General features: G+C 39.8%; 2 protein-coding genes across 2 annotated transcripts in view; one reads left to right on the top strand and one right to left on the bottom strand.

The window, feature by feature from the left end:
- Positions 1–269: 269 nt before the first annotated feature.
- GTPBP6 (GTP binding protein 6 (putative)) lies at positions 270–11,013 on the bottom strand (the record flags this gene model as incomplete). Its single annotated transcript, XM_080612903.1, has 10 exons — positions 270–411; positions 890–1,042; positions 1,346–1,494; positions 2,703–2,911; positions 4,545–4,703; positions 5,142–5,212; positions 5,634–5,764; positions 7,361–7,431; positions 7,846–7,983; positions 10,644–11,013. The coding sequence occupies 10 exons, from the start codon at positions 11,011–11,013 to the stop codon at positions 270–272; spliced, it is 1,593 nt and encodes a 530-aa protein (XP_080469029.1).
- A 770-nt stretch (positions 11,014–11,783) lies between these two features.
- The window catches only part of LOC308218611 (cohesin subunit SA-2-like), a gene marked incomplete at its 3' end in the record, with an annotated part of 55,530 nt that continues 49,989 nt past the window's right edge, over positions 11,784–17,324 (top strand). The window contains exons 1-2 of the mRNA XM_080612880.1: positions 11,784–12,365; positions 16,810–16,894. Coding sequence (XP_080469006.1) covers positions 12,322–12,365; positions 16,810–16,894 — 129 coding nt within the window. The 5' untranslated portion in view covers positions 11,784–12,321. The remainder of the gene's footprint in view (positions 12,366–16,809; positions 16,895–17,324) is intronic.

Below are 17,324 nucleotides of genomic sequence, written 5' to 3'. Positions count from 1 at the left end.
ATCCAATGATTTCCATGTGTATAGAGGTCCACAACTTACAACCAACAGCTGTTTTAACATTAAAAACTTGGGGCTGACAGAATTGAAGCTCAAAGTTCTTACTGTGTCCAAACAGAAGTTTTCTGAAACAGTGTCCACTTCTAAAACACATCAAAATCATCAACTGGAGAAGGAATACACTCTTCAACACCCAGACTAACAACCCATTGACTTAATTTCACATCTTCTTAATAAGATCAGTTTCTTTTCCCAGAAAAGGGGATGCAGTTTCATGGCATATAAATCTTACTGTTGGGAAAGAGGTTTTTGTATTTGCCAAAAGCAGAATTGCCGATTATCACCTTCACCTTGGCTGTGCCATCTTCAGGCATCACTTCTACTTCCTGAACTGTTGCTTCCTTATAGAGCCAACTGTAACAGTGAAAGTGTATTAGCATCTTAAAGGTATAACACACCGCATACAATGTGATCTTTATTTTAGGTCAATATGTTGCAATCTAGGTAATGTAACACTTTAAAAGATTAAGTGCTTCACTTCACTTAACTTCTAATTTGCTACTTGCTCTTTGGAAATAGGGTACAGTGTTTTCATAAACCTTTCAGATTTGTGTTTCTCTCAGCAATCTGGCTCCAGGACCAGTGGCATGGTCTTTCAGGAAGTATGTTTTATAATACCAACACACAGACCTCTGAAGGACACTTTCAGAAGCAGACTCCACGGTATCTAATGGGAATATTTTTTCTCAACAGGTCAGAAAACTTTGATAATTGTCACTGTAATTCTTAATGCAGATTGAGATCAATATGATATGATTTGGAAATTTTAAGACATGCAAGACTAAGAGTTTCATATTTCTCCAAGTCCTTCTTACAATTAAAAATCATTTACCTTAGCTGAGGTCCCTCTAAGTTGACGTTAACTGTCAGAATCTTCTTCCCTGTTGCTGTCAAAATTTTTTTCTCTATTTCTTCTTTCAGCTCTTCTAAACCTTGTCCATGTAGAGCAGAAATGGCTAACGCATTTTCTTCAGTGGGTTTATACCTTAAAAGTAATAATTGCAGACATGTTTGCTCATGAAGATTAGGTCATGAAAATATGCCAAGCATGGACCATTTAATTGTGTTACTTTATACTGGCACATTCCTACACATTGTGTCTACACAAGTGATTTATTTTGTAATAAAAAGATAATTAATTCTTTTTTAAGACCATAGTTACATATATAAAGGATTGAGAAACGCCATTAAATGTATTCAAAAGTGTGGGAGCTTGTTTCTAGACTAAGAATTAAAAAGATTTCAGAACATAAGAACTGTTTAAGTATACTTAGTATCTTCTGCTTACCTTTCTATCAAATCCACTTTGTTATGAACTTCTACCATTGAGTCCAATAAATGGCTGGGAAGATTCAGATTCTTCAGAACTGACAGCACAGTTGCTTTCTGGAGGATGGTTTCTGGATGAGTAATATCCCTCACATGAACTATCAGATCCTAGCAAGCATCAATATATAAGACAATTACTTAATAAAATACACCAGTTACCAGGTTGTAGAGATTTTATACAAGAACCCTAAAACAAACCCTGTCGATCAAGCTAGTTACAGAATTCAGATTTCAAATAATAACTGATCCATTTTTTCAAAGCTAAGGCTGTGTAACAATAAAGCTTAAAAAATACTGGGGAAGGAAAAGAGTGAGCTCCAAAATGGTTTTACAGTAATCGCTGAAAAAACTGTTTCAAAATGAGGGAACACCCCCACTTAACTTGTAATTCTGTTTTTACATTCAAAATGCAGAAGGTTATCCTCATCCTTAGCTCCTGAGATACTATTATGGCTGCTTCACTTACAAAGTGTTATACAAAAGTTACCAGTTTCAAGTCCATACACAATCATGTTTGCTGTGATAAAAACCAGGCAACCAAATTCAATATTTGCATTCACAGTGTTTCATCATCTTTGCTCAAGATACTGCTTCAAACTTCCGAAAATCAGTGAGAATTAAATTTCATGCCTTTCATTTAACACTTCAAAATAAGAAACAAACAGGATAGTTGCAGCCAGCTTTTGAAAGTCCTATTATTATGTGGTGAAGTCTAACTCTCAGCACCATTCCAGCATGTAGCTATCACTGAATTTCATTACCTTTGACGATACAGGCTTTTTGTTTAAATGTCTGTGTACGCAGACTTACACTTTGCTGTAACACAGGAAGCTAACTTTAATGAGAAAATGATTGGAAAAGTGTATTTATGTTTATTACATGCTGCCTGCGTCACATCACAATCACCCACTCATAGTGCTATAGGAAACCTGAAGTTAAAACCAGATTATTCCAGAAGCTTTATTTCATTTTTAACTCTTAAGAAAGCCAAGCTCAAATTATTCAGATGCAGTGTTTAGGTTTTCAGATATTTAATCAGCAAAGTCTAAGTTATCTGGTTTACATTAGTGAAGAAGGACACATATACTCCAAATAAACCCTTTCTGAAATCTCTTCGTTATCTATACATTCTGCACAATTTCAAGTATGAGAAAATGGGCTTATGGTGAGATACCTCATTATCTTAGAAGCCCACTAGGAGTCAGCCACATGCTTCACTAAGAACAGTATGCCAATTAACCTTTATTTTTGAAGGAGTGAGGATTATCCAAAAGGAAATTAATTTGATTTCTCAATTCTTATAGTCATCGACTTACTGAGTAAACCACTTCTTCTAAGGTAGCTGAAAAGGACTCAACCAGATTATGTGGAAGATCAGTCAGAAATCCAATGGTGTCAACATAAATAACTGTCATATGTGAGGGCAGATAGCCAGCATGGGCTGTAATATCAAGAGTGGCAAACAGCTGATCTCTGGGTTGAATTCCTGCTTCCCCAGTCAAGGCTTTGATCAGAGTAGTTTTTCCTAATTAAAAGAAAAAAGACAAGATTTTGGTGGCTTGTTTCAAGTAAAAATTTAATTTGCAAGGCTCAGGTGAGATGTATGATGTAACATATTTTTTCAGATCTATTTAATTTAAATCTAGCCTATGCTTCCCTGGAGATGTTCAGGAGTTATCTGGAGGCAAACCTGAGTAATGTGCTCTAAGTGACCCTGCTTGAGCAGGTAGGTTGGACTAGATGGTCCCTAGTGGTCCCTTCCAACCTCAACCGTTCTGTGACTCTGTGATTAGTTATCTATATGATGTTAGGAAATCCAAAGACAGTCTTAACTTTTGAAAATTGGAATTGGATTTAAAGCCACAACTGGAAGCTATGCTGCAAAATTACAAGATGATCAAAGACTGAACTGACCTGCAAAGTGACCTACCCACATCCCTCACCTCTCAGCCTATCTGAAGAGCACTGCCATGACAGCATTAGGAAGCATACACTTACACACTCCTCAGTGCTTCCGTTGTCAAAGAATTCAATATTTACTTGTTAAAACCAACAGTAAACAGAAGCACTAATAATACATATCTTACTAGGTTTACGCTTTCGTTGAGCATTTCCTCACTAACTTATTACTAAAGACATTTATTTAACTCAATGAATATTTCGCAGAATTTAGTCATTAAAGAGCTCAGTATATACTCTGGCTGACGTATTTCAATTATATGTACAATACTGCAATATATATGTATTTGATTCTTCAGTTTTAAAAGTATGGAAGGGGTAATGGGTCCAAACTAAAACAGGGGAAGTTCAGGTTAGATATAAGGAAGAAGCTCTTTACTGTGAGGGTGGTGAGGCACTGGAACAGGTTGTCCAAAAAAGTGGTGAATGCTCCATCCCTGGCAGTGTTCAAGGCCAGGCTGGACACAGCCTTGGGTGACACGGTCTAGTGTTAGGCGTCCCTGCCCATGGCAGGGGTGTGTGTGTTGGAATTCGATAATCATAAGGTCCTTTCCAACCCAAACCATTCTATGATTCTATAATATAAAAATTAGTACAAGGTAAGTTTGTTTATATAAAGATGTTGAATAAGAAAATGAAATGGTCTTAAGATAATGTAACCTGAAAAAGTATCTAGTCCAAAGGCTATTTATGCCTTGTGTATGAAAAACTTCAGCTTGATTTACATTCTCTTATGAGAACATCTCAGAACACTATGCATCAATCAATGAAAAGCTACAGTACTTCTTAAGCATATTCCCAGATCAACTGTCACATCTCCTGAGTTTTCCTCCTATGCCTCAAGCCTTCACATTCATCCAAACATCAACATACTTTTCTCCCACCCATTCTGATCAAGTATATAAAGGGACACTAACAGTGCAGTCTTCAGCATTGTATGTAAAATCTTTTTGGCACAACAGGTACTAGGCATTTCTCCAAAACGTATCTTCAAGACCAAAAACCCAAAAGAACTAACTACAAGAAGCATAATTTGCTTTCCTAACTCTACCCTAATTGACACATACTCATCACAAAATTAAAAACTAATTAAAATACAAAGCCTATTCACACTGAAATGAGATTCTGTCTAGAGATTCTAATTAAAAAATAGACAATGTAAGCTTTTTTGTGCTACGGTTTCACGAGTTTTTGCTTACCACAATTAGTATAGCCCATTACTGAGATAATCGGAAACTCGCGTTTTTTGCGTTGAGTTCTAAGTAAAGACCTTTTTCTCCTTAGTTTCTCCAGGGCATTCCTAATTTTAAGTTCTTTTTCTTTCAAGATACGATACTGTGTCTCCATAAATGTTTCACCTGAAATATACAAATGAATAATTGGCAGAATACTCTACAAGAGAAACTGTAAACCAAGTGATGTTGTGCATTTGGAAATCAGTGAGTTAGTGCTAGGGCATCTGAAGTTATAAATAAACAACTAAAACTATATATTCTTACCTAAGAGTCAGAGTTACAATTAATTATTAAAATATATGCTAAGCACTCTAGAATAACCATGTACACTTATGATAAACCCCTGTGGCAGCAAAAAGTCTGCCCATGGCCACTTACTGAGCCAGTACACATCAAAACTTCATTATTTAAGCTACCTTCCAATGCATTTTTGTATGTTCACTTAATTAGATGCAGAACACAAACAGTTTTCCTCCTGGCCTCCTCCAAATAAAATCAGATGCAGCTAATATTGTTCAAAGGCTATGGAGAAAATAAATCCTCTAATTCATGAGAATTTACCTGAGCCCATGATGTATCTTGATCCACCTCTCTGCTGATCTAGCTGAGACACCTCATTTTTCAGATTTGACCTGGCAGTGGAGTAACAGTTAATTAGGAGCAATTTTCTTTAATGAAAATGCCTAACAAATGTGAAGCAGTAGTGATATTCTAATAGCACAAACAAAACCACTAAATGACAGAGCTTTAAATAAAACCTGCTCATGGTGAGAAGCTCAGCAACAGATTTCCAGATTTTCCTAGCTTCTCAATGTGGTCTGAAAAAGCGTGCAACTCTTTTAGCAAGTTATAAAGGCTATTCTGAAATTTCAGAGAGCCAAAGATGCTCTTGATGCATTCATGCAACTCACACCAACTGCCATGTACAAGCATTTCTATGCCACATATGGTGTAATTTTTCTTCACAGTATAGTACTGTAAGTTTTGTTACTGTAAAAAAATAGTCACTAAACTATGTGAATATCAGTACGTGATTTGCACAGCTTGAGGTACCTGAGAAGTGGAATTTCAGCCAGTGCTATCTGAAGTTTTGCTTCTTTGGTCCGGGCATTACAACGAAAAATGTGAAGTACAACCGTGTATCTGTCAAAGACTTTCACACCCCAGGCATCTTCTAGTTCTTTCTTTAGCCATGTAAGACAAAATAACCTAGATGTTTTCTGTCCCCCACAGTATCTGTAGATCAGTTCCTACATAGCACTACAGTTACAGTTAGCTGATGGACACTTGACCTTAGAGGATTTCAGGACACTTGAACTTAGACGATTCCATTTCAATGGATGGGCAATGATTATGACCACACAAAGGCAAAATTGGTTGACCATGAAGAAAGGTGTTAAAGAAAGTTTAGAAGGTAGAACTTTACGTCTAGACCTATTAAGAATCCTTCCACTGCCTTCAACAGATTCTGACAACAGCCCTTAACAGCATATCTCAGAATCAAGAACCTCAGTGGTTAAGTCCTTGTAAAAAAATAATTATGAAATGCTGTGATGGGAAAGGATAGGGATAATATAGGAAAAAGAGAAAAAAAAAAAACCCAAAATTAAACAAACAAACAAATTATAGACAGCAAGGCAGAAAAATTATTTCCTAAGCAGCTTTTCACAAAATACTTAAAAAAACCCAATCAACAAACCAAAACCCAAACAATCGTCCCCACCTTTGTTCTAATTCAGCAAAAGACACTTAAAGTATGCAGTAGCTCCCCTCTGCTCTCTCTGAAATCTAGAATGCTTGTTTCACATGTTCTCAAACACTTTCTTGAATTAACCCTATCAAATTGCTCTTAAGATTCAGACCTGTACAAGAAAAACTTTTTAGCAAATGTAGAACTGTAAGAACACATACTATAAATTAGGGAATAACAACTAGGAAATTGAAATAAAACATTTTCAACTTACATTTTATCAATAAATTGGAGTGCTTGAAATAACTATTTGATATATTTACCATCTCTGTTCATTTTATAATCAGGGAAGGCATTCGAAACTACCAGCAAAGCATTATGTTTGTTTATGGATTTTGCATGCATTTTTACAACCTGTATGATGCTGTATATGCAAAAAAACCCTAAAAAAGTATTTATTTCGGTTTGTCTAAGCATTTCAAAGAGCATCTATAGTTTGCGCACCAATTGTTTTACTGCTAATGTTAAAAAAAGTGAATCATGCTCCTCCCCCCATCCATTTAAAATATGGTTTCTATTTAAGGGTTAGGAATGAAAGTTTCAATATTTGAAACATTTAAATATAAGCTTGCCCTGAATTTACACTTCATATTAAAAATACTGTACAGTGTCCACAGAACTATTGGAAAATAAAGACACTATCCATATAAGAACTTCTGCATATATCTAACCCAAAACGTTGACATTCTTCATAACAAAAGCTAGGCTGTCACCTTCAATTTGTGAAAAAAAGACCCTAAGTAACTTTTCCAACATTTTCAGTGGGGCCAGTGGTAAATGCAGGAGCAGAGTCTATACCAAATGGCTATTAGATTGCTGGAAAATTTCATGCACAAGAGCTGGAAATACGTAAATATCTACCAGACAAATGTAAAGGAATTAAGTTTCCTTTCAACAAAATTCAGTCCAGGTGGCCACATATATTACCACTTGCAAACTCAGAGTCATGGCTGACCCTCCTTCTTGTAAAATCAAGAGCTTCTGAACAATAGTGATTTAAAGAAACTTATTTTATACTCTATTTAATTACCTTTGTTAGTGAAGATATTCTTTCCACATTCAAGAAGACAGCTGTCACTTGGGGCAATTTTTTAATCTTTTCTAAAAGATGGATAACCATTGCAAAATACAGTGTTAAAAGTCAATTCTCTTTTTAAAATTCACAGAATATAAAACCATTTTGCATACAAAATATCAAATGGCACCATATTCTTTACTCACAGAATAGTTGTAATTGCACTAGTTTAGTACTATGTCAAGAACAGCCACTAGTTTCACTTGTGTCAATCACATGAATGTAGAGATTAAGCTGCTTCACACATTTTCAGTGATCTCAGGTTAATTCTATTCTGTGCTGTTTTTGTAACCTTAAGAAAATTGTTTGATGCTTGTTAGCAAACCTGCATGATGGATGAACAACATTCTCTCTTCTGCTTTCTTACCTATCTTTAAACAGTTCAACTGCAGAAACCTTCCATTTAGAATGCTGCAGGACTGAAAAATCCCCATCCTTACCTGTTAAAACCTGGAAGTTTCCTTTGCCAAAAATTAATTTCTTGTCAGGATTTTTTGTAGGAATAATTATTTTATCTAAAACCGTCCAGTTCTGAAGGGTATCTACAAGAGCAATGGCTTCAGCAATCTGTAATTCAGCTTCAGGAATACAAAAAAGAAAAAAAAGAAAAAAAAAAAGATTGTAATATGCCATTATAACTTTGCTCAGATTTCCAGCAACTATAGTATGTGCATGAACAGGGAAAGAGTAAACTACACTGTAATTCTACAAGGCTATTTATATTAACCTATTGCAAATGGAGCAAAATGTCTTGCCTCTAATCAGAGTAATTTGCTTCTACTTTGATGCAATTTTATCACACGAAGCATCTTTCTACCACTACAAATTATTTCCACGGTTGTTGATCTAGAGGAATTTTTAACTGTACTGTCAGCAAAGAAATTATCAAGCTTTTGGCCTCAACAAGTGAAATAACTCACTAGCTGGAAAAGAAATTCTGTTATTTCAGATGAGCACAAACCCGTGTGATTAATTCCTTTGTGTATTGTGGCAATATTTAAAGAATTACTAATATGGCATATCCTGCTGCTAACTTTACTGCTACTTTTTCATAAAGGACTTACACTGATTTATTACTTGATAAATCCAGCAGATTCCAATCCTGTATTCTGGTTCATCAGTCACTTAAAAAAAAAACACATCTACACAGCAAAGCACTGACTTTTGCGGACTTTGTGAAACGACGAACACTACATGGGCATACCCTGGTAGATAATAGTTGTCCATGAGCCAGCAATGTGCCCTTGTGGCCAAGAAGGCCAGTAGTATCTTGGGGAGCATTAGCAAGAGTATTGCCAGCAGGTTGAGGGAGGTAATCCTCCCCTTCTGCTCTGCCGTGGTAAGGCCTCACTTGGTGTACTGTGTCCAATTTTGGCTCCCCAGCAAAAGAGAGTCATGAAGCTCCTGAAGCAAGTCTGGTGAACAGCTACTATAATTATTAAGGGTCTGGAGCATCTTTCATATGAGGAAAGGCTGAGGGAGCTGGGCCTGTTCATCCTAGAGAAGAGAAGGCTCAGGGGGGATTTGATCAATGTGTGTATGCATCTGAAGGGAGGGTTTCAAGAGGATGAGGCCAGACTCAATGCTGCCAGGAGGTAAGATAAGGCAGGGGCATAAACTGAAACAAAGGAAATTCCACCTGAACATGAGGAAAAACTTTACTGTGAGGATGACTGAGCACTGGAATAAACTGCACATTGTTCAGTCTCCTGCCCTAGAGATAGTCAAGACCCAATCCTGAGCAATGTGCTCTAGTTGACCTTGTTTGAGCAGGGAGGTCGTACTAGATGACCTCTGGTGGTCCTTTCCAGCCTCAACCATTCTGTGATATCAGATCAAAATATCCAGTTTTGATTTCCCCCACTTTTTCTCCTTTCATAACAGATTTTCCAAGTTCCTCTAGATCTCAAAGACAAATTTATATATTAAATATGTTACCCTGGTCAAAAAGGTAGTACATTTTTAAAGATAACCACAATCCTCCTTCTCCTCATATTGTTAGTGCTCCTTGTAAGATGCACAGATTTCCTGTTGTACCTGTGGTTTTTCAACAATCAGTCCAAACCACCTGTTCAGACTTCAGGCTCTTCATCTGGAGGGCGTAAATAAATGGGAACGGACCACTGCTATTCTTTTGTATGTCTGGACAGAAAGGTTTTTCTAGTTTGTTTATTTTTCAGTTGTAAAATGGGACTGCTTATGTAAATTTTGAAAAGGTTACAACCTTTTTCTGCAACATGACAATTTCTTACAATAAGCAGCACTAAAAAAAACCAAATGAGATTTAGGTTCATCACAAAATTGGAGTACAAGAAGAATCATATATAAACTCTCTATAAACAAAAAGCTAACTTATGAGATGCTTAATCCTTTCCATTAAAACTTTGAAATTAGAGAAGTATTTCGAGGAGTATCAAGTTAATAATATATCTTAATTGTGCATGATTAATACCTATATATTAGACAGCTACAAGGATTCCCAAGAGATGCACCCCAGCAAAACCAAGTTTTTGCAGGTCTGTGCTGGTTTGCTCAGGATGTTGCTCTAACACACTTCACTTTACAGCCTTGTATTTAGATAATTTCCGTGAATTAAGTGGTCAAGGCCAGGCTGGATGGGGCTTTGAGGAATCTCTTCTAGTGGAAGGTGTCCCTGTCCATGGCAGAGGGGTTGGAACTAGATGTTCACTAAGGTCCTTTCCAACCCAAACCATTCTATGATGATGACAGAAGAGTATTGTTGCTTTTCACCCACCTCCTGGGTAAGCCTAAGACTGCAGAACTCCTGCCTGCCTGGCCAGACAGCAAGGCTGGGGCCTGAAGGCTATTAATGTTCTGCTAAGAAGGGTGAAACACCTGTTTTCTTAAGCAACCTTAAAACGCTCTACGCACAGAGTGGTTCTGCTCTGTCCCAAAGCTAGGGTGATTTACAAGTGAAAGCACAGATCTGCCAACACTCACTGACAGCACATTGTCTCATAAAAGATTATCAGGGAACAGCCACGAAGACTTATCAGAGCTTGTATTTCGCTAGCTGTCCCAGACAGCATTTCTATTTTACCACTCTAATAACGGATCTACTTTACGGTAATGGCACTCACTCCCTACAAGTACTCCTGCGCGCCACAGAGACCTAGAATGGGACAAAACCGAGAAGCGGCGCGGCTGGCTGGCAGAACCCACGGTCGGGTGACCCTCCGAAGCCCTCCCATACCCCAGCCCCGGCGCGGCCACGCACCGGTGGTGAGCGGCGACTTCTTTGGGCCCCACTTGACCGCCGGGTGCACCACGACCACGCGCTGCACGCCGGGCTCCACGGCCAGAGGAGAGGGGAGCAGCAGCTCCTCCAGCTCCGCCTCATCATCATCATCATCATCCTCTTCTTCTTCTTCATCCCCTCCAGCGCTCGCCGCTCCGTTCCACCGCCCTCCGCCGCCCGCCCGTGGTGGCTCACACCTGCCCGGCGGCCGCTGGGGAGCCCGCATGCCAGCGGCGGCGCTGAGCGGGCGGGCAGACAGCAGCCCGCCATGGCAGCGGGCCGCGCCAAGGGCCGCCGCCACCCGGCGGCAACGCAGAAAGAGCGACTGCGAGAGGCGGCCGGGCCCCATAATCACCCCTCCTCCGGTCAAAACGGCGACCGGCACCACTACGGGCTTGTCCTTCCGGCCCTCGCCCCGGCCGCTACGGAAGCCCGACGGCACCAACTCATCCCGAATCGGCGGTATCGAGCCACGTGACAGCGGCCCCCGCCTCTGATAGGCCGGGTGGTGCCGAGGGATGGGCCGTGATTGACGCGGGGCCGCAGACGGGGCTCAGGCCGCCGCAGTAAGGGGCGGGGGAGTGGGTAGCCAAGGGGCGGTGTCGGCGCGCACCCGGGCCTGGGGATCGCGTCCCCGGCGCAGGTGAGTGACAAGCCCCGCGTTTCACGCCCCGCTTTTAACACCCGTGTGCCGCGACCCGGGGTGGGAGGGTCTCGGGCCGAGCTGCTGCTCGTTGCGTCCCATCACGGCGGCGGTGTTGTTCCTGAGGCAGCCTCGGCTGTGCGGGCTGGGGTCTGCCGGCGTTGCGGGGTCTGCCCGAGGGAGAGGAGGGTTCAGCGGGCTGTGTGGCCGTGGGAACTTCAGGCTCTCTCACGGGCGGTGGCTTTGTAGGCGCTGCCGCCTCAGGGCGCCTGCCAGGTGCAGCGGTGCCACCTGCGAATTCGCTTGTCTGAAGTAATTTGTTTCTCGGAATCGCATCCCTTTCTGCGGACTGGTTTTTTGGGGGGCTTCCCGACTTGGTTTTGAGGGAGCTGCCTGGAACTGTTGCAGTGAGTCCAGAGGAGGCGACAAAGCTGATCAGAGGGCTGGAGTAGCTCTCCTATGAAGAGAAACTTGAGAGAGCTGGGCTTGCTCAGTCTGGAGAAGTCTCTGGAGAAACCTTCAAGCAGCCTTCCAGTACCTAAAGGGGGCCTACAGGAAAGATGGAGAGGAACATTTTACAAGGGCATGTAAGGACAGGACAAGAGGGTAACAACTTTAAACTGAAAGAGGTTACGTTTAGATTAGATATTAGGAAGAAGTTCTTTACTATGAGGGTGGTGAGACACTGGCACAGGTTGCCCAAAGAAGTTGTGGCTGCCCCGATCCCTGGCAGTGTTCAAGGCCAGGCTGGACTGGGCTTTGAGAAACCTGGTCAGGGGGGTTGTAGCTGGATGATCTTTAAGGTCCCTTCCAACCCAAACCATTCTGTGATTCTATGAATTAATTCTCTTTTTTTTTTTTTTCCTCTTCTCTTGACAGTTTTTGGCTGCTGTTTCACCCGCAAGAAGTAGAGCCTTGATAAGTTTTTAACACTACTGATCTTGATGAATTGCCTCAAAAGCAGCACTGCTCATGTTAGCTTGCTGTCTGTACTGCTGAAATAATGTAGCGGAAATGATAGCCGAGCCCAACACAGCCAATAACCTTCCCAGCCAAAAGTAAGACCTGTCACAGGTTGCCTGTAAAATTTACTGGTGAATTAAGATGCTGTCCCTTGAATTTGTGCCCCACAGATACTGGGCAGTCTACCATGTGTTGTTTTGGTAGGAGGGGAAGAAGTAGGGATTTGCTATGCACTATGTCTTGTTACTGATTTCTCCACTTTATTCCCTTTTATGTATTGTTTAGCATCTTCTTAATGTAGTGCTTTATGCAGCTTGACAGGGACCTTGGCCTTACAAGCTTTTCTGTGCCTTATGCTATGCAACCCTATGGCAGGGAGGGTTGGAACTAAGTGATCCTTAAGGTCTCTTCCAACCCAAACCTTTCTATGGTTCTGTGATTATTCACCACAGTGTAAATAAACCTACTTTGAAAAAAAAGAAAAAAAGGGGGCAGATAGTCGCCACCTGTTCACTTCAGTTGTGGATTTGGGAATACTGAGCAGGAAGACTGCGAAGTAATTTGCCTGTTGGCATTGAAGAGGGAATTGCTTCTCTTTTTTTTATTAGGATATGTCAAGTCTTCTTCCTTTCATAATGTATTTCTCCAGTCATCAGTTGAGGTGATCTATAAACCAAATGTATTTATATCATTGTCTGCAAAGTGGTATTTAGAAGTTCTACTAGAGCAGATACAAATAGATAAAAGGTAAAGTTAAAGCATTTGGCCATATCTTGTCTAGTTTCAAAGGGTGAAGCTGCTTAGAAGCCCAGTGCTGCCTGCATTCGTTGCAGCCCAATCTTTGCTGATCCTGTCACCTTCTGAGGAAGTCTGCTCTAGGTCTTTTGCTTCATTAAGCTCTAACACAGGCTGAGAGGTGTATTCTCGTAGTCCATGATAACAATTAATATAGCTTCCCATATGTCCTTTCCAGTACGTTTCATCTGAAACCAGCCTCTTACTTGTGAAAGTGTCAGAAAGGCACCTGGCAATTGCTTAGCTGAGTTTCTTATGTTGCCTCTAAAAGATGAAACAGCTGTATTGAAATTTCTAATTTTAAAAGTCTACAGGTAGGATTCTTCCAGTAACATAGGTTAATTGTTCCTTTTACGCAGCTAAAGCAATGTTATCTTTGTTAAATAGGTAGCTTTCTTTTTAAGGGTGAGTCACTAAATCCGCTCCAAATGTTTATTAAAATGAGAAAACTGAATTCAGAAATTCTTGGAACAGTATTGTGTTTGAGGACTAGATGAAGGACTTCGCCTCCTTCCAACTTCAAGTGTTTTTATCTCATCAGCAGTACTTCCAGTGCTAGTGAAAGTGAAAGGACTGTATTGTGGCAGGCATATGAGGTCAAAATGAATCAGAGCCATACAGGGTATAAAAGCGAAAATTAGGATGAGATAGGAATGGAATTCTGCCTGCGCTTTCCTACTGATTGCTGATGGAAACAAAGTAAATGGCAGAGAACTGTTTCTTACCAGCACGAGGCAGTGAATTTGGATACGCAAAAATGCTCGGTGTGGTGTAGACTAGCAGAGGAGAGAACCCACTAGTTCAAAATTTGTCAAACCTACAGTTGCACTCCTGTAGTTGAAAAGGTGTTAAAGGGAGATATGTAGCAGAACTGCTGCAGAAGTGATCACATCATCCTCAACTAGGCACAGTGGTTCCTACTTTGCTCAAGAAGATTAGAGGACATCTTAATTCTTTTAACAGTTTCTTCCACAGAAACTTAGTTGTGCAAATAAGAACTCAATTAAAACATCTCTGTTGATTTCTAAGTGGTTTCATGAAGTTTGGTTTCTAGGCTCTGGTCTAGTTCCTGCAAATGTTTAAGTATCTCCTTTATGAATAGTCTTACCAGAAACGTCAGTATTAACGGGAAAAAAAAGAGAAAGGGGAAACATGAGTGTTGATAATACCTGTATTTTAAAAATCTCGACTTTTGTATAGGTTGTCTGTTGTAGCATGGTGCTTCCTCTGGCATTGCTATGTGCTGTGGTACACTGATAACCAAAACAGGTCAGAAAAGTAAATGGCTTTTTAATATTAGTATTTAGTGCCTTTCACATTTGTTGAGTGTTTAAGACAGAAGCCTTAGTGCATGTGTGAAAGTTACTCTAACTGATTTCATCACAGAGATGTTGCTTTACTTGGCGTTGTTAGCCCAACGTGAGGAAGCTGTAGATCATCTGCCTTCTTATTCTTGCAGGCTTTGCTGAGCTTTGGTAAGCATGCTTTTCCATATACCAGGCATTCCATTACTTTGTGGAGCCTCTTTTGCTACAGGTACATTTTGCCTGACATAAGCTGACTAAATAGCACAAGGCAAGTAGATACCATCTGTAGCGCCATCCTTCAAGATGTTCTTGGGGAAAAAGACACAAGTTACAACTTCAGAGACGTATATTCTAGAGAGATACTAAAAGTGGTGCATGATTAGACAAGTACTTGACTGAACTGTCCTGCAGCAGTGATGATTTTTTAGTTATTTGTTCTAATTCATCTTGGAATCAAATATAGTTGCTGTAATCAAATGCAAGGCATTTATTTTCATGATGGGGTGGAGCAAGTCGCTAAATAGTGCATGCAAACAAACCAGGAAAGTTTTTGGGAATGTGTTGAGCATTATGTTTAAGTATAATGCAGCAACAGGTAACACATGTTACCATGATGTTGGCTGGCATCAGAGTTGTAGTTCTAGTGAAATGATGCGAGTCAGAACATGTTAGTCCAACCCCATAATGTTGCATACTGCTTTGAAATCAAGAGTGGAAGAATTTAACTGCATAGGATAAGTAGCTCCTTGATGAACACGTTTGGGTTCTTTTTGTTAATTTGTGGTCTGTAGAAGGATCTGGGAAGAGCTAACTGGCGTCAGAAAAGCAGTACATGTTGCTGTCTCTTGCTGCTTGTTCTTTTCAACTAGGAAGTCTCTGGTGGTGCTTGAGACACTTAATCTCTGTGACTTGCAATTGCAAGTCAAAGAAAACATTTGAAAACTTTTGCAAACTATTGCTTATAGCATGCTGACTCACTTGTGAACTATATAGCTCATCCCTCTCTTTTCTATAACATGAGTATTGGTAGGATGAACTGATGTAATGATTGGTTCACCCTGAATTTGTTTCTTGGCTTCCATCTGTCAAACACTGAGGCATGTTTTGAACTTCTCTACAACAAGGCATTAATTGAATTTAACTTTCATGAGACTCTTCTCTGTAGGGAAGTTAAGCATTTGCATCATTGTATTTAGAAAGTTGATATATTCTTACAGAGTTTTATATTCATATAGAATTTTTATAGGAGTCTTTAGAAACCTAATTCTACATTGCTTATGGTAAAGTGTGCCAACAGATTAAAAAAGTAAATAGAGATTTGTTAACTATGAACTTCTGTCTGCTCTCACTAATAAAATAACATCAGGACTTTGGTCCTACAGTTGATGCTATTCAGCCTCAGGATTTGCTTTACAGAGGCAACATCTGAATGAAACAGTCTTGGGAAGACAGCAACAGTGGTTATCTGACACTGATAAACCTAGCTGGAGTTGAGCTGGTTTTGCCTCCATAGCACAGTTAATTCTCCGTCTGGGTTAGCCAACACTAGATATTGGAGAGTTGACTGTATCTTACAGTGTAATACACTATTTTATAACTTGTGATCACTTGTGTTAGCACACTTTCTTGTTGCAGCAGTATCAGCAAAATGAAAGTAACTGTACACTCTCATATTTACTTTTTTTTGTGCCTTATAGTATGAGTCAACTGGCTTCATGTCCTGTCCACCATAGTTTAAAAGGAGGCCATAGCAGCCAGCTACCAGTACTGGACCTGCTGCACAAGTGGGATCCAGCTCATCTGTTCAAATGTGACCTTTGGCAAAGCCTATTGTTAGCACTGAGAAGGATGAAAAGTGGCATGATTTCATTGCAGATAAATGTATGGCTTCAGATCTCCCAGAAGGTGCATCTTTATTTTCCTTCATCATACTAGCAATGACCTTCAAATGAAATTTCTTATGTCTTTTTTCTTCAGCATGTTTTATAGACAAGGTAAAACAGTTTCTTCTTCTTGCTTCAAATTGTAGACCCATCAAATGTTATTACTTTCTTTTGTTTAGAGTACCCACAAAGTGAATGCATACTCATGTTATTGATTCATAGTGCAAAGCTCTTCAGTCAGCAAAGGCTGCCTTAAGTCAACATCAGCATTCTGTTTCATTTGCTTGCTTTCTACTTTCTTGATATCTTTGATAGTTTTGATAGTTTTCTGTATATCTTGCAGGAAAGCAAATAGTTTGAAAAAGGCCCAAAATTTCTGTTGTACTTTTAAAGTCAGCTGTTTGGTCTCTAGTAACAAAATGACATAATTTCCAAGCAAGTAATTAAAAATATTTAAATACCCATATATGATCTTAATTTCTTCTGTTGTTTGTATTGAAGTGTAGTTTTGTGTTCTCACTGCTAACCCCTTCAATGTATCCATTACACTTCAGAGAGAATGCTGTCCATGATGAGACTGTGCCTGAGTCTGCTGTGCAGAATGGCAGCTGTATGAGAAATGGCAACCTGAAAACACCAGTAAGTTGATTTTTAAAATAAAATAAAAAAAAAAACAACAAACCAAGTTTACTAAATAGGAATTATTTTCTGTCTCATTCAATTGTTACAAAATTGAGTATTACATAAACCAATCATAATATGGTACATTGGTGTGGTTTAAGCCCAGCCGGTAACTCGGAACCGTGCAGCCAGTCACTCACTCCCCCCTGTTCTTCCCTGCCCCATGCTCTCAGAGGAATGGGGAGGAGAATCAAAGGAATGTAAATCCCACGGGTTGAGATAAGAACAGTCCAATAACTAAGATATAATAGAAAACTACTACTACTAGCATCAATAATAATGATAGGGAAATAACAAGGGGAGTGAATATGAAACTGAAAGGGGAAAAGGAAGAGAAAATAATAAAACACCAGTGGTGCACGATACAATTGCTCACCGCCTGCTGACT

Source organism: Psittacula echo (genome assembly GCF_963264785.1).
Source record: "Psittacula echo genome assembly, chromosome: 3".
NCBI lineage: Eukaryota > Metazoa > Chordata > Aves > Psittaciformes > Psittacidae > Psittacula > Psittacula echo.
This window is presented reverse-complemented; position numbering and strand designations above follow the sequence as displayed.